Genomic DNA, 23,172 nt, shown 5'->3' on the forward strand with positions numbered 1-23,172 from the left:
GAAATGTCTTCAACCAGGCATGGAGAAAAAAAGTTTTTGGAGAGAGCTGTGCAAACATCCTCCCCAAAACTCTTTTTATAACATCCTGATGATGTTACATTTGTGCTGTGTGGAAAAGGCCAGTGCCAATCTACCTCACCTCAACGTAGAAAGATGTTTGAGTTCTCCTGACTTTTGTTTCACAGCACAGGAAGGGGAGGGGAGAGTTTTTCACTAAACGATTCTGAAAATATTCCTTTCTATATGCTATTTTGTCCTATTCTCAAAAATGTTTCCACATCTGAATTTAGATTTCTTTACAGTGTACAATATTGTACCATATAATTACCATTTGTCGCCAGGACATAGCTGAAGCATTTTCTAGTTACAATTCATGTCCATTCTGTATAGGTTCTCCAAGCATGCATGCAATACACACAATCCCCTCTCACTCTAGCTCAAGTATAGTAGACTAAATGGATATGTAGTGGATTGTTGTGGGGGAAAGAAAGGAAGCATAGGTGTCACTGCTTTCAAGATTGAAGTTGGAATTCCTTACCTAGCAATTTTTTAAAAAATCAGATCTTGTATGAGGAACACTGTCAGACAATGAGATGAGTCAGCACATGCAGTGAGCAGCTGTTCATTTTGCTTACATCCAGCATGTAGCCTAGAGATGCAGCTGACCAGCCATCCTGGAATCAGGAGCCTGCAGCCTCTGAAGTAAGAACAGTGAACAATGGAAGAACGGCCAAGGATGCAGACAGGGACATCATATCTCAGTAATAATTGCTTGATATTCTTAGCTTCCATTTTCATGAGATATTTTGTCCCAAGAGAAGAAAGGGTTTTGAAGACACCAGGTTAAAAGCAAGAATGCATCTGGATAGTGTCTGCTACAGAAGGAAGGCTGTTTTCACATTTTGTCCTAATCTTCCTCAAAAAGCTGCAAGCTGACTAGCAGAAGGGTTTCCACAAAGCACTGAAAACAGAAATATACTCTCTGTAAAACCCAGCAACACCCACCCAACAGGCAAGTTTCAACTAATCATTTTGTAAGAGCTATATGCTGTTCAACAGCAGTTGATATAACTGATATTGTGAAGGCAGTTAGCAAAATTAGCTTTAAAAGAGGGGGATTGGATAAATTCATGGGGGAATTGCCCATCATAGATACTAGTCATGGAAACTAAAGATAATCTCCACACTCAGAGATGGTAAACATCTGGATACTGAGCTAGGTGGCAAATTTGGAGAAGGTCTTGTCTTGTACTGTTTGCTGGTCCTCTAAAGCAAATAATGGGCCATTGTTCTAAACAAAGTTTTTGCTTTTTGCTGCAATTTTCCTTTTTTTCCCCTTATAGCTTTAGTTTCTTCCTGGCATTTCTAAATCTATGATTAATCAACAGTTCTTATTCAAGGATGAGTAGGTAAAGTGCTTTTAAAAAATTACAATTACATTGAATTCTTATTTTAGAGTATTTTATTTTTCTTAGTTATAACATTATAACAATCCTAAAACAAAGCAAAACATGAGACAGGTTTTGACTACAATAGTTAAGCACATATATCTATCTTTAAGTATCAATTTATTCATGAATGTTAACTGGCAATCTGGAGAAAAGAAATGTGATTTTTTAAAAAAGAAACAGAAAGAACAGAAGGAAAGTAATCCTGAGACATTCAAGGTCAAAATAATTATTTTTTTTAATTGCCATAAATAAGTTCTGAAAAAAATGGACACCCACAGACAGCACAGGGATGCAATAGGTTGCAAATTATGTGGGTTTTTTGTTAACAAACGTGATCAAAAAATGGCAATTCCTGAGTAAACAGCTAATATGGAAGTAATCTTCAGCCAAAAGGAATCAATTTGAGAATATTCTAGTAGTTATAGAGGCAGTAGACCTGCAGTACATCAAGTTCTGTGCCCTGTACCCCCTGGAGGAAATGGCTATTTTGGAGGGCAGTGTCTATGGCCTCATACTTTTTTGAGGTCTCTCCCCTCCCCTCCATATGATCCTTCCCCAAATCTCTAGGAATTCCTATCCTGGAATTGGTGATCCTATCTCCTTCCCACCCGACAGCCAACCAATTTAGCTGCCCCTCAGTCTGAAGCTTTCACATTCACCACACCCTCTGTCATCTATATCTAGAAAAACTGTAACACAGTCAGGGGCATAGCGAGGCAGCCCTGGGCAAACTGTAGCCCTGGGCAAAACCTGATTTGGATGCCCCCCCCCCATGGGCGGCCACTCCACCATGATCAAATTTTTTTTTGCACCAGGACATTGGTGCCTGCAGGGGGTGCATTTTTAGACATATCAGCACCAAAATTTCAGCATATCATCAGGAGACTGTCCTTATGCTACTCCCCAAGCTTGGTGAGGTTGGGTTCAGGGAGTCCAAAGTTATGGACTCCCAAAGGGCAAATTTCTGGAATGTTCCTGCAGGGGGCGCATTTTTTGATGTATCGGCACCAAAATGTCGGGGTATCATCTGGAAACTGTCCTTATGGTACCCCCAAAGTTTGGTGCAGTTTGGTTTAGGGGGTCCAAAGTTATGGACCCTCAAAGGGGGTACCCCATCCCACATTCTTTGCTAAGGAGATGGGGGCTACCCTTTTGAGGGTCCATAACTTTGGACCCCCTGAACCAAACCACACCAAACCTTGGGGGTGCCATCATGACAGTCTCCAGATGATACCCTGAAATTTTGGTGCTGATACATCCAAGAATGCCCTCCCTGCAAGAACATCCCGAAATTTGCCCAAGAATCTTTGTTCTGCATTGAGTTTTCTGCATTGCTGTCAATGAGGGTTGCAGGCTGGGGGCGCACATTTTTGAAGGCACAGTCTCAAAGCTTTCAGGGTCTCATCAGGAGACTGCCCTAATGATTCCCCCCAGGTTTGGTGCAGTTTGGTTCAGGGGGGCCAAAGTTATGGACTCTCAAAACTGTAGCCCCCATCTCCTATTAGCTCACATTGGAAACAATGGGGGATAGGGGCACCCCCTTTGGGAGTCCATAACTTTGGACTCCCTGAACCAAACCTCACCAAACTTGGGGGATCGCATAAGGACAGTCTCTTGATGATACGCTGAAATTTTGGTGCCGCTAGCCTAAAAACTGCGCCCCCTGCAGGCCAAAAATGGAAAACCACTAAAAATACCCAAAAACGAACCCAGCATTTTGATGCCCCCCACAAGGTGATGCCCTGGGCAGCTGCCCACCTTGCCCAATGGCCATTACGCCAGTGAACACAGTTGCATGATTGGTGGGCCTGTATGATAGGAATCCTCATGGATTTGAGGGGTGGTACCTCATTTTCTTCCTTCCCACACTATTTCCTCTTTCCCTCCTCTTGGAAACTCCCATATTCTGTCACCTTTTCCTGCCTTCTCAACCCCTCATCAACATACCTTTTATCTGCCTCCCATCTACAGCTATATTTATTAGAGATTTGCTTCATTTATACCCCACCTTTCTTACATGGGCTACCAAAACAGCTTTCATTGTACTCTTCTCCTTTTTTATCATTAATCAACCCTGTGAAGTAGGTTAGGCTGAAAGTATGTGACTAGTCCAAAATTCTGTGTGAGCTTCCACAGCTTCAGAGTTTCCACAGCAAGATGGTAATTTGAACCTGGGTCTTCCAGATCCTACTCTGAGTTCTAAGTTTACATTGGCTTTCATAGGGTGGCTGCTGTTGAACAGCAGCAAGCAGCTGGCCTAATTGAGTCATACAAGTTGTGTAGTATCAAGTCACCCAGAGGTTGCTTCCAGACTTAGGTTTGCCATCCTCCAGGTAAGACCTGGAAATCTCCCAGAATTACAACTGAACTCCAAAAGACAGAGATCTATGGCCCTGGAGAAAATGGTTGCTTTGGAGGGTGGACTCTAGGGTATTGTATTTGGTTGAAGCTTCTCCCCGCCCCAAACCACGACCTCCTCAGACTTCACCACAAAATTTCCAACCTGGAGCTGGCAACCCAAATTCTCTCTCAAAGGTCTAAACAGGCTTAGAAAGGGTGCTGTCCCTTCACCCTGCCTCCAAGGCTGAAATCTGTGATTGTCTGACATTGGCCACTGAGAGAATTTGTTCCATAAGGCTACAGGATCTCCTTTTACCATATTCAGGTTTTTTACATACATATGTTTTGTTTTTAGCTTTCACATTTTTTTGCAAAACTAGGGCTTTTTAAAGGTTTGTAGACAGATCTGTCTTGCCTGTTCACAGTTCTAGCCACCAAATTTAAGTATCCTCATATTTGGTCAACTTCATTTATATAAGAAACAGATGCCTAAGTTCTACATATATGAAAGGTGTGTCAGTTTTAATGATGCATTTGTATATGATAAGGAAGGTACATGTCTCAAGCAAGAACTCAATCATTCCTTATTGCCTACACAAACATACTCCTCAAAAATTTTATCTCAGTTACAAAATATTATGTACAAAATATTATGTACAAATTGTCCCATATGTATACCTATATCAACAAAGATACACCTTCTTATAAGTCCATGCTGATTTGTTTCACCCATCTACATTGTTGTGTTTTCTTTCATACTGTGTGAAGACTGATCCTCCATCAACAAAGATTTTATTTACATAGACAACTTCACAATATCTATACATATAGAGTATAGTTCTCTGTTGTTGGATCTGCTCTCTCCCAATTGACAACAGACTAGCTATTCCTCTTTGAAAACTCCAGTGGGCTGTTGTTTTTAAAGGTATACTATCATCACATTCCTGTCATTTAACGCAGAGAGTGATGCCTGCTTGCTTGCAGAACTCACATTGCCATAGAAGTGGATTGGTGTTTGGTGGTGAAAAGTGCCATCCAGTCTCAGCTGAGTTATGATGTAGGGTTTTCAAGGCAAGAGAGGTTCTGAGGTGGTTTGCCATTTCCTGCCTCCATGTGGCCTGAGAGCAGACCCTTAACCAGAAATTTGCTACTGGGGTGGGGGCAAATGCGAATAGCGGAAGGCAGCCCATCACAGGTCTGGTTTAGGACAAGCCACAAGCCAGTTTGTAGTGCAAAGGCTTTGTAGTATTGTTTATTTATTTAATCCCATTTCTATGCCACCCTTCCCCTTACAGGCTCATGGTGGCTTCCAACATACAAAACACATCATCATAAAACATAAAACCATAAGTTACTTAGGAAACTGAAAAAGAAGGGAAACTGCCTTTTTTAGATGTCTTGGTCTTTCGCAGACCCAACCACCAATTGGGCCACACAGTATACAGAAAACCAACACACACAGACCGGTATTTACATAAAAACTCCAATCATCATCCACAACAGAAAAGGAGCATAATCAAAACTCGTGCAAAACGAATTTGTGAACCTCATCTCCTCCCTGATGAAATCAACCATCTAGACTGGGCTCTGCAGGCTAATGGCTACTCCACTACAGAAATCAGAAGAGCTTTAAGGCCAAGAAAAACCCAGAGGACTGAGAAGAAACAGCCCACCACCGGAAAAATATTTCTACCATACATCAAGGGAATCACAGATCAAATAGGGAAACTGATGAAAAAGCATTACCTACAGACCATCTTCAAACCCACCAGGAAAATACAGCAAATGCTACGCTCCCAGCAAAGGGACAAGAGAGACCCCCCTCATTTCTGCAGGAGTATATCGCATACCCTGTAGCTGTGGGAAGGTCTACATAGGAAACCACAAAACACAGCATTCAGACCCGTGATATGATGAGAACCTGACGAAAAGACACTGTCGGCTTAACCATCCTGAAAAATCTGCAGTTGCAGAACATGTGTTAAACAAAACTGGCCATAATATTTTATTTGAGAACACTGAAATTCTGGACAATTCAGAAGACTGCACAGGGAGGCCATTGAAATTCACAAACACCAAGACAACTTCAATAAGAAAGAAGAAAAGTTAACAATTAGCAAAGCCTGGCTCCCAGTACTTAAAAAATGGACTGATAACCCCACCCGCAATACAATGCACTCAACCACACCTTTGCATAGCAAGTTCCACCCAAACACTTAATGATTGGTTCCCCACCCTGGGACATGCACAATATACCACACTAAAATTTCCCTTTGCACTTAGACACAGTGTGAAACAGACTTTTCTCTGTGATACACCTCTGAAGAAGCCAGCCACAGATGCAGGCGAAACATTAGGAACAAAATCCACCAGACCACGGCCACACAGCCCGGAAAACCCACCAGAACCAGTTGAATCTGGCCGTGAAAGCCTTCGACAATACATAAAACCATAAATTCACAATCCAATTAAAACCCCATGTTGCACCTCCACTTAGAAATAAATACCATAGCTTCTCATTTAAGTAGTGATAGAAATACAGTCTGCTAAACAGGTCCATAGCCAGAAAAAAAATTATCAAGGAATATACCAAGGTCACCCCATTACTATTTACTATATTTATAGACCAATTTTCTACTTGAGATTCAAAGTGGATTACACGGTTTAACGCAATGTAATCAAATGACCTTCAAAGGATCACCAGGATATGCTCATACAATCACCAAAGTACTATCAAACAGTCACAAAATCACAATTCATGATGCCCCCTTTTCTGTAGCCCTGTGAGTTTTTTTCTTTTTTTCTGTTATCTGCTTTTTCTGTTCTTGGATATTTTTGCTTGGTGAGGGAGGGGACCCCCACCAATATTTGGTGATGATATGATAAAGTTGGGTGCTGTGTGGTTTCCGGGCTGTATGGCCGTGTTCTAGCAGAACACGGCCATACAGTGTTCTGTATGGCCATACTAGTGTCCTGCTAGAACACGGCCATACAGCCTGGAAACCACACAGCACCCAAGTGATTCCGGCCATGAAAGCTTTCGACAATACATTGATATGATAAAGCTTTGCCACAGTGAACTGGCTGGGCATGTGTACACTTTTGTAATTCTGTAAACTATGTAAAGCAGAATGGTTCAAGAGGACATTTTTATAAAGAAAATGGAGCTGCATTATAATGGAATAATTCAGGACGGAGTTTTTACAAAAGCAACAGGACTATGGATTATTTCACTGTATATTATGTATTATCTGTTTAGGTATTGTCCTGCTCCTACTGCATTTCTCTCTATATTTGTAATACCATTTTCTGCATTGTTTGAGATATTATGTGTAATGATTTTGCTGTTTCAAACTGCTGTAATCCTAGACTTATTGCACTATTTATTAGTTATCTCATCTGATTGATTGCATTGATTTAGACAGTGCAATCTGTTTTGAGTCTCATTCAGAAAGGTAGACTATAAATAAAGTAAATAAAAAAAACAGGCTGTAAGTAGGATTCCTTTCTAAGTGAACACAGAGGTCAAGAAGCAGTGGCATAATTCCTAAGCTGCCTACAAGTAAGGGATTATTTCCCAGCAACTTTCTATCTTCAGAGCAAAAATCACAACCTTCCCCTGTAAATAAGATTCCTGTGGGATCACATAAATTAGCAAAAGATTTCTGCTCACTTACCTCTGGGTCTATGCCTTATTATCTATCTCCTGTCCTGTAAAAAAAAATTCCCCAGCAATAAGAGTTCTTCAGGACTATTGTGGAATGCTGTCCTGTTGTCTCTTTTTTCTTTGCTTGGTTCAGAGTCTGATACAATATGATTTTTACCCCAGCATTACTTAATCTCTCTCTCTCTCTCCTCCAACATGATTTTACTCTCCTGCTCGCAGGTTTTTAAAATCAGGACTCTTCAGCCTTGCTAACTATTAATTCTGTTTTTGCCAATTGCGTAGAGAATTCACAGGAGATTTATGACAGAATTCACACATTTTTGCCTCAACTCCTTTCTTTTCCCTTCACATAGAGAATTTACACTTGAAAGACTTGTGACAGTTTTTACACCAGCTCCTAAAGCTGATTGAAAGGGCATGACAAATTATTGATGGGCCACTGCCCTTTTTTCCCACCATGGTTACAGGCCTGGCTGAGAGAGTTCTGAAAGTACTCTGACTGGCCCAAGGTCACCCAGCAGGCTTCATATGGAGGAGTGAGGAACTGAACCTGGTTCTCCAGATTAGAGTCTGCCACCCTTTGCTACTACACTATGCTGGCCCTTGTGTTGATGTTTACTGCATGCAAATAAAAGAAAATGGAATTTCCTCATTATCCTGCTGATGATCTCTGTGTATTCCGTGGAATGACTAAACACAGTCCTGTGCATATACAGGTGCACACCTATAAATCCTCCAGTGCAATAGGGACCCTGGAAATAAGTAGAACTGCTTTGTTCTCATACAGCCTGTGTACGTATGATTTTAATACCCATATAGATCTATGCAAATATTCCAACAAACACAGTGAGGTCAAGGGCAAGACTAGCAAGTATGATTCTGCTCCTCTCTGCCCCTGTTTAGCGCATGTGCGATTGAGGGTCCATACAAGTCTCAAGCCATTATGGACTATTGCCACCCTATATCACACCTTTTTTTAAATTAACTAATTAATTAAAGGAGATCTAGAAGTGACATAGTGTCTCAATATTGACTATTGCTGTCCTATATTGCACATTCTTTTTGGAATTAACTAATTAATTAAAGGAGATCCTGTAGTGACACAATCTCCATACAGAAGTAGAAGAAGAGTTTGGATTTATACTCCACTTTATACTCCACTTTTCTCAACTGTAAGGCATCTCAAAGAACCTTCCCTTCCTCTCCCCACAACAGACACCTTGTGAGGTAGGTAGGGCTGAGAGAGGACTGTGACTAGTCCAAGGTTACCTAGCAGGTTTCATGTGCAGGAGTGGGGTAGCCAACCTGATTCAACAGATTAGAGTTCACCACTCATGTTGAGGAGTGGGAAATCAAACCAGAGTCCCCAGATTAGAGTCTACCTGCTCTTAACCACTACCATACACTGGCTCGAGTTGCATATCTTCTTTTAGAATGGAATGCTTCAAGTGAGCTAAAGTAGGTTTTAGAATTGGGAGGCTGGAGTAAGCAACCTCAATGAATACAATATTTTCCAATGGTTTTGCTGCATAGTTGCCTCAAGAAATCCCAAACCGTGAAAATTCTCAGTTTGCATTAATACAGAAATACGAAAAAAAATCCAAGTATGTTTGACTCTATTGGCTTTTTTGTTTGTTTCTGGAAGAATTTAGCAAAGGCATCAACACTTGCCAGGTTCATTTTTTCTTTTTAAATGTTTACTTTTATACATTTTAGTTGCTATTCTTTTTGAATGATCCCCACATGCCAAGAGAATAAGTGCCTCTTTCAAAGATGTTTGGTTCTTCCATTAAAATGTCTATTAAAAATAGCCTGTGGCATTTCACCTTGTGATTTTATCTTTTCCTTCCTTCTCTTTTCACTACTAATAAGTTCTCATTCTTTTGCTGATAACCTCTTGCTAGCAGGAACACAGAGAGGCCATGACATACACAGCTGGACTGCAAATAGTCTCCAGTCTATGCAGTGTCTGCACTATCAGATCAGTTGCTTCCGAAACTCAAGGGGAGCTTAGAGGTTACCTTTGATACGGTATAAAATGGACAAGATGATGAGGGGAAACCAATAAAATCTAACCCCTTGCATAAAAGGGAATATTTAAAATGAAAGGAAAAACAGATAATTTTATTACATTTACCTGGAGAAAAATAATCATCTGTTCTAACTTGTTACAGGGAGGGTTTTTTAAAGCTACTTCTCTCTGCTGTATAAGAAAATGGGTAAAATCTTCTGGTTAGCCACTAGTACCTCTAAAAGAGCAGAAGTGTTTTTGTTGGTTTTTTGATAAGCAAAGTTCAAACCTATTACAGAGCACAGAAGGAAATCCTACAAAATAATATTTCCAGGTATTCTCAATTGTGAAAGTTGCCAGCTGTCCCTTATTTCAAACAGTCACAGTTCATGGAACATAATAGATGTATTTTCGTTTTCACATTTCCATGGAATATAATGAATTGACCCTTATTTAAGACATTGCAATTCCAAAAATGTCTCTGACTTTAGGTGATTTGATTGACAAATCTATCAGTTTCCAAAGGACTTGAAACCTCTGGAGGCAAACTTCAGTACATTTGTTCCCATTTAAACCTGCAAGATGGAGGTAAAGGACAATGAAAAAAAGATTAAAGAAATACTTCTTTCAAAGTTCAAGAAGTTCCGTAGAGTAGGGCTGACCTTTGAGCAAAGCCGCACTAATTTATCCATATGTTTGCCTCATTCATATTTAAAACAGGTGGTGTGTTGTCTACTTTTATTACAAAAATGTGTATATGGATGAGGAGAGTTAAAAACTTGTCCTTGCTTGCTTTATTTTGCCAAACACTTTGCCCTCAGATCATTTCTAATTTCAGCAGTGAGGCAAACTGGCCAGCAAAGTGGTCAAGTAGTAAAACACAGCAAGATTAACCAAGGGATGGATTCCCTTACCCACATACATATTTTCATTCATAAACTGGGGTCCATTATGGCTCATTGATTTATTTAATACATTTTCGCCCTGCTTTTCATTTGAGGAGTTGAGGGTTGTACCTTACTATCCTTTTATCTTTACACCAGTTCTGTGAGGTATGTTAGCCTGAAACCAGGAGTGACTGGCTCAAGATCACCCAGTGAGATTGATGGCAATCTCCCCAGCCCAATCCAACCATTATGCTGACTCATATTTTAAACATGAACAGGAGAGAGCTTAAGGAACCTCTATTATCATATCCAGTTTTAACGTTAGTCACTGCGTTGGAGATAAATTTTCAAGTAAACTGAATATTATCAAAATCTAGCAGGCCATCAAAAGTATGTACTCACGGGGGGTCGTTTCCAGACAATGCCTTGAGTTTTGGGAGAATATGGCCCCAAATCCCTGTAGCCAAGAGCAGAAGGGCAAGCAGGGAATTCTTCATCTTTAAAGAGACTACCAGACTGCAAGCACTGCCTCCTTAGAGCCTGGAAATCCTGGTTTAAGTACTTCACTGCCCGGGCATTGGAACCAAGACCTTCTAATGCTGCCTTCTCTCGGGCCAGTTTAATGGCTACACTTGCCATTGCCCTCTGCAACAGCACGGCAGAACTTCAGGCACAAAGGGAAGGTGGAAAGTATGCAAGTGAAGGACCTGGTGAGGGTGGAGTGAGCAAACACATTACATAGACCAGCACCTGTCAGAAAAGGAGTCAACATAAGAAAGTAAATATGTACACTTCAAAAAGAAAAAGACAAAAGGGTGGAAACAATGAGATTACATTAGGAAGGAAATAGTCAAGTGAATTTAGCATCCATTCAGTTCTCCAACACTTTTATGAGAAGGGAATTCTAATAAATATTAAGGAATATATAGTAGAAACTAAGTATTTTAAAAGGAGTTAGACTGGATGGATAGTATAGTACGAGAATGGGCAGCTTTGTCCGAATGGGAAGGTCTAATTTTTCAGTGCTTATGAAGATATAAATTACTGTTCTATTTCCAGAGTTGCAAAGTACTTAACTTCAGGAGTGCAACCTGGAAAAGGGTTGGTTGGCCATTACAGAAAACCAAAAAGATATGTGCCATTTCACATACGCCACCTGCCACTATATTCTTTGCTGCAATTCAAAGGCAAAACTCCATGTTTAAAGCAGGGAACAATATGTGCCTATAATGCACTTGAGAACTGATACATTTAATTGATCTTTTCCTGATATTCTGGGAATCGCTCTTACAGTTGCCAATTATAACACATGGACTACAACAGAATTCTCAGTGCCTCAGCTCGGGCTTTCAGTAACCGAGAGATTCCCTCAAAGCCACACATCACAGCAACTGCATAGCATTCTAAAAAAAAACTTTAACCATGGGTTCAGAGTCTTTAGATGATGATGTTATCCATTCAGTCATTCTCGACCCTTGGCGACCTGATATGCAAGCTCTTTCCACACTTTTCGATTAAGTACTGCTTCCTCCAGCTGGTTGATGTTCATGCCTGTATCAGCTTTTATGGTATCTAGCCATCGTATTCTTTGGCGTCCAGGTCTTCTCCCGCCACTGACAAGTCCAAGCATCATAGATTTTTCTACTGAATTTGATCGCATCACATGACCAAAGTATGTAAGTCTGAGCCTGGTTATTTTCCTTTCTAGTGATGAGTCTGGTTTTACTTTTGTATTTGTCACCCTAGCTGTCCATGGTATGCACAGCAGCTTTCACCAACACCACAACTCGAACACATCTATTCTTCTTCTGTCAGCTTTCTTTGTAGTCCAGATTTCACACTCATACATGGCTAGGGGAAAGTCTTTAGATACATACGTTCAAACATGGCTGGGCATCCAATAGACAAAAAAACAATTTGGAATAAGTGTCCAAGATTTCACAGTTTTAAGGTTTTAGCATCCAGGTTAAGGTTCATTAAAGTAGAAGTCATTCCTCTTTTAAACCCCCCCCCCCCCCCGGCCCTCTTTTCCAGTAACAATAAAGTTCACACTTTGCAAGGGGGAGCAAAAAAAAATATTTTTAAAAAATCTTGATTCTAGTATAAACAATTACAACGTGCAAGATTCTGAAAATCTCCTCTTTGTCCTAGAACAGTGAGCATTCGGTTGTAGGTACACATTATCTCCATGATTTTCAAACACATAATTGTTTTCCATGCAGGACCATCATAGCATTTCAAGTGGTGCTAGTCATCTATTTTTTGGCATTTCTGCATAGTACAAATATAATGGTTGATAAAGGGAAATATCCTGGTTTAGGGAAGAACTTCACATGAGTTCAGCCCCCAGAACGGGATTTACCCACAATATTTCCTGGGAGGCACAGGGGTGTTGGGGGGCACCAGGCAGTGGGGGGTGGGCAGGCACCATTTTCTGCTATAAACCTGTAGTCAAAGAACTGTCCATTAGTTTAAGTAAAATTCACATTGCATATATTCTTTACCTACTTTTTTCTTGTTTCTGTTTCCCATTTATCACCCACTCTGTAGTTTTGCCTCATTCTTTTGCTTCTGGGCTCCCTGGCCCTTTGCTCCCTTGTTCAGAAGTTACATGAGCCTGTATCACAAAAATATTTTGCCCCTAATGGCTATGTGAGTTTTAAATTCTAGACAAATTCCATTCCCTCGCATTAACATAATGGCAAACCTATTGGCCCTTTTGTTCCCTGAGAATGTTCATGAGCATTCCAGGCCATCACATCAGCAAAACCAGTCATTAGTTTGGATCCATCTTAGTTTGGATCCACCTCAGGACTTCTGTAGATGAAAAGCTCTCCCCATAATACAGTCTTTGGTGGTCCCTTGTCCCTCAGAGGCAGCACTGAGGGCCATATGGGCTTCAGCAGGAGCGGGAGGGAAGGAAGTCACTCTCCATGGACAGAAATCCCTTCGGTCTGTGAAAATTATCAGCCAATCCAAGCTTGTGTCAAAAAGTTTCATTTCCCTAAGGGCAATACAACATACCAAAACACATTTCAAAGAAATACACAAATTTGTGGTGGTGGTGGTGGTGGTGGTGGTGGTGGTGGTGGTGGTGGTGGTGGTGGTGGTGGTGGTAGCAGCAGTAGTAGTAGTAGTAGTAACTGGCTAGCAATTATTTCCTCTTTTAAACTGACATGGAGCTCTGTGCAGTAACTGTACCAATCATGTAAACCAGTGGTTCTCAACCTGGGGGTCGGGACCCCTTTGGGGGTCGAACGACCCTTTCACAGGGGTCGCCTAAGACTCTCTGCATCAGTGTTCTCCATCTGTAAAATGGATAAATGTTAGGGTTGAGGGTCACCACAACATGAGGAACTGTATTAAAGGGTCACGGCATTAGGAAGGTTGATAACCACTGATGTAAACGGTGAGAACTATCAGGTTGACCCCAGAAGATTTCACAGTTGTGCAGCAAATAAAACAGAGCAACCCTGACACCTGCTGGCTAAAACATACAATATTTTAAATCTCCTAGGGCCAAACTGTACCCAATATTGTAGACCTGTGGGCCAAAGTAGATCTTTCAGGGTCCATGGGTCCCACCAGTGGTGGGATTCAGCAGGTTCACACCACTTTGGCAGAACTGGTTGTTAAAATGGTGCTTGTAAACAACAGTACTTAAATTATTTGAATTCCACCACCAGAACCGGTTGTTAAATTATTTGAATCCCACCACTGGGTCCAACCCATGGATACTGCCGCCATCTTAGAGATTAATTCAGGCCATTTAAAAATGCTGTGAAGGCCCGATCATTGGGCCAACTGTATGGTGGGATGAGGTAGTCTTGTCTACCTACACACACCTTATCAAGTGCTGCAACTGGGTGAAAAGGGAATAACATCCCTTGCAGTATTTTTAAATGGCTGGGACTGGTGATCTCCTGGAATTACAACTGATCTCCAGACTGTACAATTTTTATTTATCTATTTATCTATTTATCTATTTATCTATTTATCTATTTATCTATTTATCTATTTATCTATTTATCTATTTATTTATTTATTTATTTAAAACATTTTTCCACTTTGGAGAAAATGGTTGCTTTGGAAGGTTGACTACTTAGCAATATACCCTACTAAAGTCCCTCCCCTCCCTAAACTCCACTCTCCCAAGCTCCACCCTGAAATCTGAAATGAGAGTTGGCAACCCCCTCTTCCACCATGTACTATTTCTCTGAAACATCTACCTCCCACAGCGGCCAGTATTTGAGACCATATTTATCTCACAAAAATTCCCGTAAAGGAAAAGCAAGGTGGGGGAAGAAAATTTCAGGTGGTTATGACCCTCTTTCTTCTCCGAGAGCAGCAGTGGCATAGAGGTTAAGAGCAGGTGCACTCTAATCTGGAGGAACCGGGTTTGATTCCCCACTCTGCCGCTTGAGCTGAGGAGGCTTATCTTGGGAATTCAGATTAGCCTGTGCACTCCCACACACACCAGCTGGATGACCTTGGGCTAGTCACAGTTCTTCTGAGCTCTCTCAGCCCCACTACCTCACAGGGTGTTGTGGGTGGGAGGAAAGAAAGGAGATTGGATGCCCCTTTGAGTCTCCTACAGGAGAGAAAGTGGAGATATAAATCCAACTCTTCTTCTTCTTCATTCTTTCTAAAAAAACACCTTGTCCCATTTCTCCCTTTTTAAAATCCAATCTCCCTGTCTCCTCATACTCTCATTCCACAACTGTCTACATACCCAGATAAGCCAACTGTTCATCATCTTTGTACCATCCATACAGCAGAAAGGTCATTACAATAATAACATTCAATAGATTTATAGTACTTATAAATATTCCAAAATATCACAGCATCTTGGCCAATGATTGGAGGCTATAAAGGTGGCTTTCCTATGATGAACAACAGACAATTTTTAGCCTGGTATATATAACTACTACTAGACCCAACATTTGGTGCTGAAGAATTCAAAATTCTTCAGAGAAGCCTGTGCTAGAGTTGCCAGCCTCCAAGTGAACAGTTGAAGACAGAAGTGCAGATAAAGGTAGGTTAGCTGTTGGATGAGGGTATTTGGAGGTGGAGGTTGGGGAGAGTGGGGCTTGAGGAGGGGAGGGACCTCAGGTACAATGTCATAGACTCCACCCTCCCAAAAAGCCATTTTCTCTAGAGGAACTGGGGTTGCCCACGTTCAGGTGGAAGCTGGAGATCCGCTGGGATTACAACTGATCTCCTGGATAAAATGACCACTTTGGAAAGTGAACTCTATGACGTTTTAACCTATTGAGGTCCCCCCCAAACTCCCCCTCCCACAAATTCCCCGGACTCCGACTCCCAAATCTTCAAGTATTTTCTGTTTCAGAGTGGGAAACCCTAGCCTGTGCATGAGATGCATTTTTAAAAACTCCTTTCTGTTATTGCTCTTCGATTATTTGCTGTATAGTTAGACAATTTTAAACTATTTCTGATTTTGTTTCTATATGTTTCTCCTATGCCCGTTGTATTTCTGTTAAATTTTTTCCATCTACTGTCTACTTTATTGTTCATTTTCTAAATATTGCTGCTATGGTATATGAACTCAAACCAACTGCTTTGAATGCCTTGTTTTGCAAGAAAAGGCACTGTGTCACCTTAGGGACTGACTGTTTTGTGATGGCAAAAACCTGCTTCATCATATGCCTGGGGTGGACATAGAAGAGAACGGTAGACATGAGTTGAGTGTAAACCTTAGGCAGGCTATGAAAATATGAAGACAAATGAGCAGACAGTAGAGTGGGGTAGTTCCTGAGTTCCCCTATCCTCACTTTCCTCTCACTGACTGAGTCTTCTGTACAAAGCTTACAAGTTGCACACTTAAACAGCACAATCGATACCGGCAGTTGTACAAAGATTAAACAAGTTAATTGAAGTAAGAAAGAAAAAAAGAAACAATCTGGTTCTCATTTTACATTAGAAACCTGTGTATCTCATTCCATGCTTTCAGATTTGAATAATGTTTGCAAAAGCTCAGGATACAAGAAAGCAGTTAATATTTTATGTGGTTTATGGACTTTCTAACTTGCAGGCCTTCAAGGACATCTGGTTGATCACCATGGGAATTATGACACTGGACTCATTGGACAATTGCTGTGATCCAGCACAATTGTTCTTATGTTCCAAACTTGGAGCTGTCACACTGGTTTCTTCCCATTTGTCAGGCCTGGTTCCTGCCTGGCCTGACATCCGTGGGCTGGAGCCAAGGGGGCATCCGAGGGCTGGAGCCACACCTGCACTTCCTGTAATCTGCAGCCTGAGGGCCCTTTCTGTTTTCCATGGCTTTGCTTGTAATCAGTGAAGTAAGCAAATCTCCCCACTTCCCCTCATTTCCTGGAGAAGGGAGTGAGCTCTATCACTGCCCTTGGGCTGAACATATAACAATACTGTCTTCACAATATCCTTTTCTTATGCATGCTATTGTGGGAAACCTGGGGGGGGGGGACACCCAAATGGGCAATGTTGGAAGATATATACTGGTACTTGCTGCAAAAGCTTGAGTACTAGCTCTAACTTTTTGCAGCTTAAAGTCCTGACACAGTTCAATAAAGCTCTTGAACCATTCCTGAGTCTCAATTATTGACTGGAGTAACAGACCTTTACACCATTGCACTTATTACTATGAATGGAGACCAAGTGTTGAATAGCCATTAGAGAGTGGAACTAGGATCCGAGAGACCCAGATTTGAATCCCCACTTTGTCATGAAAGCTTGCTAGATAATCTTGTGCCAGTCACACCCTAATCTATCTCACAGGGTAGTGATGATAAAATGGAGGAGAGGAGAATAATATAAACTGTTTGGGGTCCTTATTGAGGAGAAAAGTGGTGTATAAATAAAGTAAATAAGCAAATAAACTCTTCATATGTATTGTCAAAGGCTTTCACAGCCGATTTCAACTGGTTATAGTGGGTTTTCTGGGCTGTGTGGCTCTTCATAGATCTTCACAGGGCTTTCTTTATAGATGGATACAATCGATATACTCACTCATAAAAGCAAATGACACAGAAATCTCTAATTGGAATCGTTCCTTATTTCCTTCCAAAGATTCTCCACATTGTACCTTTCCAACCCATGTATTGAGTCTCACTTCACAAGCTGTGGCATACACGTTTTCCCTACATGGAGATGATATATTTGTAAACAAAATGTCATGTGTGAGATTGCCCATTGCCCTGACGTTTCTGACCTGTATTCTCAGTTACTGTTTTTAAAGTAACAATTAAAACTGGTGCACAAGCTCCACCTAGAGGCAACCTGGAGGGCCAGAAAAGGATTATTATTTAATTCATGAATAGTAATGAGTCATCTCTGAAAAGGGAAGGAAATTTCTATGTCCATTAAGAGCAGTCAGATTTTAGTTAATGACTGCCAAGTTAAAATTGAGAGTGATGGATTTTGAAGTGTGAGGTGGACATAGTTTCTTCTGGCTGTGAAAGCCTTTGACAATACATTTCTACCGTCTGTTTGTATCTACCTTTTCCTCCCACTCACAGTGCCATTCCAGTCAATGTAGAGAACCTGAGCAGGGAGGGGGGAGAGAGAGAGATTGAAATGATGGTGGGAGAAACCGTTGGGCTTGCCACTAGGCAGCGGTGGGAGGACTTAGCCAATCCAAATGTAACATTATCCACACTGGTCTGCTACCCCACTAGTCTACTATCTTGACAGCACAGGCTTAAACATGTAGACCCACACTGAGAAGGGTTATTAACCTCAAGGTGGGACTGGAGATCTCCCATAATTATAACTGATCTCCAGACTACAGAGACTGGTTTCCCTGCAGGACATGGCAGCTTTGGATGGTGGAATCTATGGCATTCCCTGCTGAGTTTGCTCTCCCAACCAAACTTCACATTTTCTAGACACAGCCCCCAAATCCTCAGAAATTTTCCAAGCTGGAGCTGGCAGCCCTAGGACTGAGGCTGTACTCTCTCCTACACACACGTTATTCTGGGATTGAGTACTACCTCCGTCTATGGCCTCATTTATACATCATAATAAATTGTAGATTATAAATCATGACCTGCTAATCCTCTGTGACTTGTGACTTTTGAATGCAGCTGGTCCAATAAACTAGAACTTGTTGGGTGTTACCAAACTGGAATTTCAGGGTTTATAGCTATTTTGTTAAATAATTGTGGTTTGTTGTGTTAGCTGAACTGTGGGGCATGGATTGAGTGAGGCCCCTTGTAGTCACATGGCCCTCATTGCTGGGATGCAAACAGGCAACAAGAAGCTGGTAAACTCAAGCAGGATTTCTTAACTACATCTGGTAGTTGCACAAATCACAAAGTACAGATTGTAAGCACCATTCTCCAGATGGGCCCAGAGATCTCCCGGGATTATAAATGATCTCCAAACTACAGAGGTCAGTTCCCCTGGAGAACATGGCAGTTTCAGAAGGTAGATTCTATGATATCCCATAGATTCTAGAGAGGATTCCGCATGGGCCAAAAACAGTGGTGTGACAACAGTGCGAAAACAGTGTTTTAAACCATTTTACACTGTTTTCACACCACTGTTTTTGGCCCATGCGGAATCCGCCTAGGTGAAATCTCTTCCCAAGCACCTCCTCAAAATCTCCAGGAATTTTCCAGGCCAGAGCTGACAACCTAACAGGTGACTATGATTGCAGCTATGCTGCTTCTTCCTGAAAAATTGTAACCATGCTTCCCAAGTTTTCCTCAACAAAAACAAGAAATTTATTTTAAAAATGGTGGCCTTATGACAGCTTTTTAGCATGTTGAGATTCTTCTGTAATGTTTAAGAATAGGCCTCACGTAAAACCAAACTACAACATGGTAACACGGAACAGCTGTTTACCAGCACATTTCAGTTATAAAATATAGGTTCATGAAGACACACCCTATATTGGACAGATGGCTCTTCAACATTATTCATGCATGCAGTGCAGAATATTAAAAGCAGTCTTTGCAAGAAAATGAGCCAAGGTTGACTACAAGGACATCCTAACTCAGCAACAAACTAAGTAACAATTGGTTTACATTTCCCATTGGTACAAAAGCATATTAAATTGGCAGCCGTTGTGCTTAAGCAGTTTCTGGCAACAGAATGTCACAGAACTGCATTGCCTCCAGCAAACCAGACACTGAAAAGTAGCAATCCACAGTTCAGGCTGAACAAAGGGGATCAGAGTGACTATATTAACACATCTGGGCAACAAAATGCAGCTCTTGTGTTTTGCTTGTGGCATTGGAAAGACTGGTTATGCAACAAGACAAGAGTGGACAGAAATGATGCTTTAAGACATATTTTAAAAGAGAAAGGAAACAATTGTGCAAAAGGAAGACATACCATATAAAGGAGAAAGCAGACTCGACTGCACAACTGCCATGTGTGAACTGGTGTTATTTAATTTTCCTGTAACAGTGTGGCAACATCCTCACCCACAGTGGTAAATAACAATCCATGCCACATCAGTCTCCCCTTCTTAATCACAGAGTAAACAGCTTGGGGCTGGCATCCCCATCCTATATAGCGGTCAGATATTCTTTTCAGTTCCCACATGTGTTGTTCCTGATCCAGACTGCAAGTATGCTATCACCACCCCAGTGCCATTTTCTTGATCTGAAACTCTCTGGTGCACTGTTTAGCACAATTATGGTTGCCTTTAGTCAGAAACAAACATATTTATCTTTAAAGTAGTAAAAGACAGGCTACTGTGGAGGAAACAGCATACAGTTAACAGAAAATCTCAATGAAAAGGGTTTTATGCATAATGACCAGTGTGGAGCAGGGCTGCCAAGATAGCTAGTCTAGGGAGACAACATTACAAGGGCTGTGGTCACACTGTGTGCCCATGGAGCCAACCAAGTTATTGGTTTTCATCTGATAAATAGGCTGGATCTTGGTGGTGTGTCCACAAGAAATCTTTGCCTAGAAGCCTGGCATTGGTGTGGAGAGTGTTCCTGAACCACCAATCATATCTCCATGTAATATCAGCAGGTGCCCATTTGGTAGTGAAATATAGAAATGGGACTAGACCCACAAGTATAGACTCCAAATGAGCAGTTGAAATCCTACGTGAAATCCAGGTTTTCAACCCACATATATGGAGTATACACAATTTGTATTTTGTTCATGCTGGGTGTTACTGGCATTGGTAAGCAGAATCAGCTCACTGTGTGGGAAGGGAAATAAAATACATTACCCCTTCCTTCTCCTCACAGGGTCAACTTATAGTATACAAAGTCAGCCTAGAGTGTCTGAGCAGTTTTGGCAATACATGGAAGATAATTGAAATCTAGGGTGAGGATTTCAATGAAATGTTGAGGATACATCATTTCATATTCATGTCTCCTCCTGGGATGGTCTGAAGTCTAACTTCCCTCCTTAAACTAGACCCCTTACTTTAAGACTGTCTGGTTTGCTATTTGATTCCTGTTTGACTAGGTGATATCTAAAGGTAGTACTGTGGACAAAATCCTCACACACAGAGGTGAGTAAGAATCCATGCCACAGCAGTCTCCACATGACATTCACTAGGCAGACTATGTTTATGGGATAGTTCACCATTGCCTTTCCCACAGGGGTGGAGGGAGAGGGAACTGTGCCCGGGGCCCACCCCCACCACACCCCTGCACCAGCACGTACCCAGGATGTCATACCCCCCTATCCCGTTGGTGCTACACCACTGCTTCCCCAGTCATCTATACTTTACCCCTCATTCTACTGACTTCAGAAGAATAAAAGGTGGAGTCAGCCTTGAGCTAGCTAACTGAAATTGATTTCAATCAGGATCAAACTCAGGTTTTTAATAGAGGTTTGGACCACAGGATTGAAGACCCACATTATCTTGTTTGTGGAAGTCACTGCTAAAAATGGAAATAGAAGCAGCAATGAAAAATAGTTATAAATAATATCCAAAAATGAAAAAAGTGGCATGAAACCAACACATTCTGCAAAGGGTACTGTGCTCTGTTGATGCAATACAGTTTCCTCTCACATGAGGATGAGTTGACTAAGTCAAACAAAAATGATATTTATCCTTTAAAAGATGTTGCTATAAAGACAGAAAGACTGTCACAGCTTGCAATTTAGCAAGGTAATTCTCATTTTTAAGATGAGGCAATGTCAGGGGCATAGCAAGGGAGAAAAGCGCCCAGTGCACTGGTGCATCCTCTGCCCCCGTCCCACCCCAGATTGCCCCCACCATGCCCACTGTGTGCATTTGCTTTGGAACAATCCAGCCATGCCAGGCAGGGGCAGCTGGAGCCATTAACTAGCCTTCCCATTGCTGCAGAAGGGCCAGCATCATCCACACAGAGTTACTCCAGTCTCTCCATAGGGCTCTGGCAGAGGCAAGTGAGGTGTCTAGGAATTTACACCAGTTTATGCCTCCCGGTTCCTGGCCCACCAGGGACTCAAGAGGGAGAGCAAGTGGTGCCGGCCTGCCGCCGGCAGCACCGGCCCCAGCAAAGCTGCAGCTTTCCCAGAATACAAAAAGTTTCCAGGTTTTATGCAGTTTACAGAGTCATAAAATCAGCATCATCACAACATCATTGGTGAGGTCAAATAGCTCCCCACACATGATAGTACATGTGAAGCCTTCATCTTCATCATCTTCCTCGTCAATTATTATTATTATTATTATTATTATTATTATTATTATTATTATTATTATTATTGATTTCACAGCTGCCAGATCTTTAGCTGGTTGTTGGCCTTCAACATACCCTCCGAAAGCCTCACCTATGCCCAGGAAGTTGTAATGTGGCCTGCATAGTATTCGTGCAGATCCCAGCAGGGCTGCCTTCTGAATTTGACAGATGTTTATTGTTGTTGTTGTTGTTGTTGTTGTTATTTTAAATTTATATACAACCCATGATCTAAAAGACACACCTTGGCACCTTCCTTGGGTGGAGATTTTATATTAAAATTAGGCAACAAGGTCATTTAGGTGCCAGCTTGACCCCATATGATACATTGTTTATTCTGGAATCCAGGAGATGTTTTGACAAAAGAATATATGGTTCTTATCCTTCAAGTGCTGATCAAAGCAACATTGGCATTATTATACCATGGGATGAATGCACAGGGCAACAAGATGTTTTTGTAATTTACTCAAGAGGGCTTGAATGTGAATTCTAACATCCATCTTCCTGATGTCTCTGACAAATGCTTTGTTATGTTAACCAGACTTTTCTTTGAACATCTTTACAGCAGGGACCCAAGCAAGGGCGGAGCGAGGGGGAATGGCGCCTGGGGCACATGAGGCGAACACCCACAAGCTGGGCGGGTTGGGGGGAAGAAAGAAAAGGATTCCCCTTTTCTCACAAGTCCCAAAATGGAGAAACTATCTGCTCAGAAATTATTCCCGCCTTTTTCTCTGAGTACCTCTAGAATAATCAGTACCAGAGCTCATATCACTTTATAGCACAACAACAAAAGATTTTATTAAATGAATGTTAAAGCTAAATTTCCCTTGGTAGGGATGAGGAACAAATAAACATATAATGAAAAACAGAAGTATGTTTGGTCATTCTAGTATTTAGGCTCTCATATGGTCCAAAGCCCAAAGGTGAGTTGGTTGGGTCCCTGTCTAGAATCCCCATGTCCACTGGCTTATACCAAGAAGGGTCATAGCTCTCCCCTCAGAAGCTGGTCTTCCACTTCAAAACTGACCAGTCTCCCTCAGACGCTTCCCTGAAGCCATATCTGGGATACCTCCCCTTTTGGGAGAGTAAACAAGCTCCAATGATACATTTCTAGGATCACCCTAATTTTATTTATTTATTGTCCTTTCAGTTTTTCAGGCTCAGACCCCTTTCT

At 41.5% G+C, this 23,172-nt stretch overlaps 1 protein-coding gene across 1 annotated transcript in view; it reads right to left on the bottom strand.

Moving 5' to 3' along the window:
* Positions 1-10,995, bottom strand: part of LOC125438524 (calpain-8-like) — a 73,916-nt gene extending 62,921 nt beyond the window's left edge. The window contains exon 1 of the mRNA XM_048506959.1: positions 10,759-10,995. Within this exon, the coding sequence (XP_048362916.1) occupies positions 10,759-10,995 (237 nt within the window). The remainder of the gene's footprint in view (positions 1-10,758) is intronic.
* Between the last annotated feature and the right edge of the window lie 12,177 nt (positions 10,996-23,172).

The sequence above is a fragment of the Sphaerodactylus townsendi genome, linkage group LG01, assembly GCF_021028975.2.
Source record: "Sphaerodactylus townsendi isolate TG3544 linkage group LG01, MPM_Stown_v2.3, whole genome shotgun sequence".
Classification (NCBI taxonomy): Eukaryota; Metazoa; Chordata; class Lepidosauria; order Squamata; family Sphaerodactylidae; genus Sphaerodactylus; species Sphaerodactylus townsendi.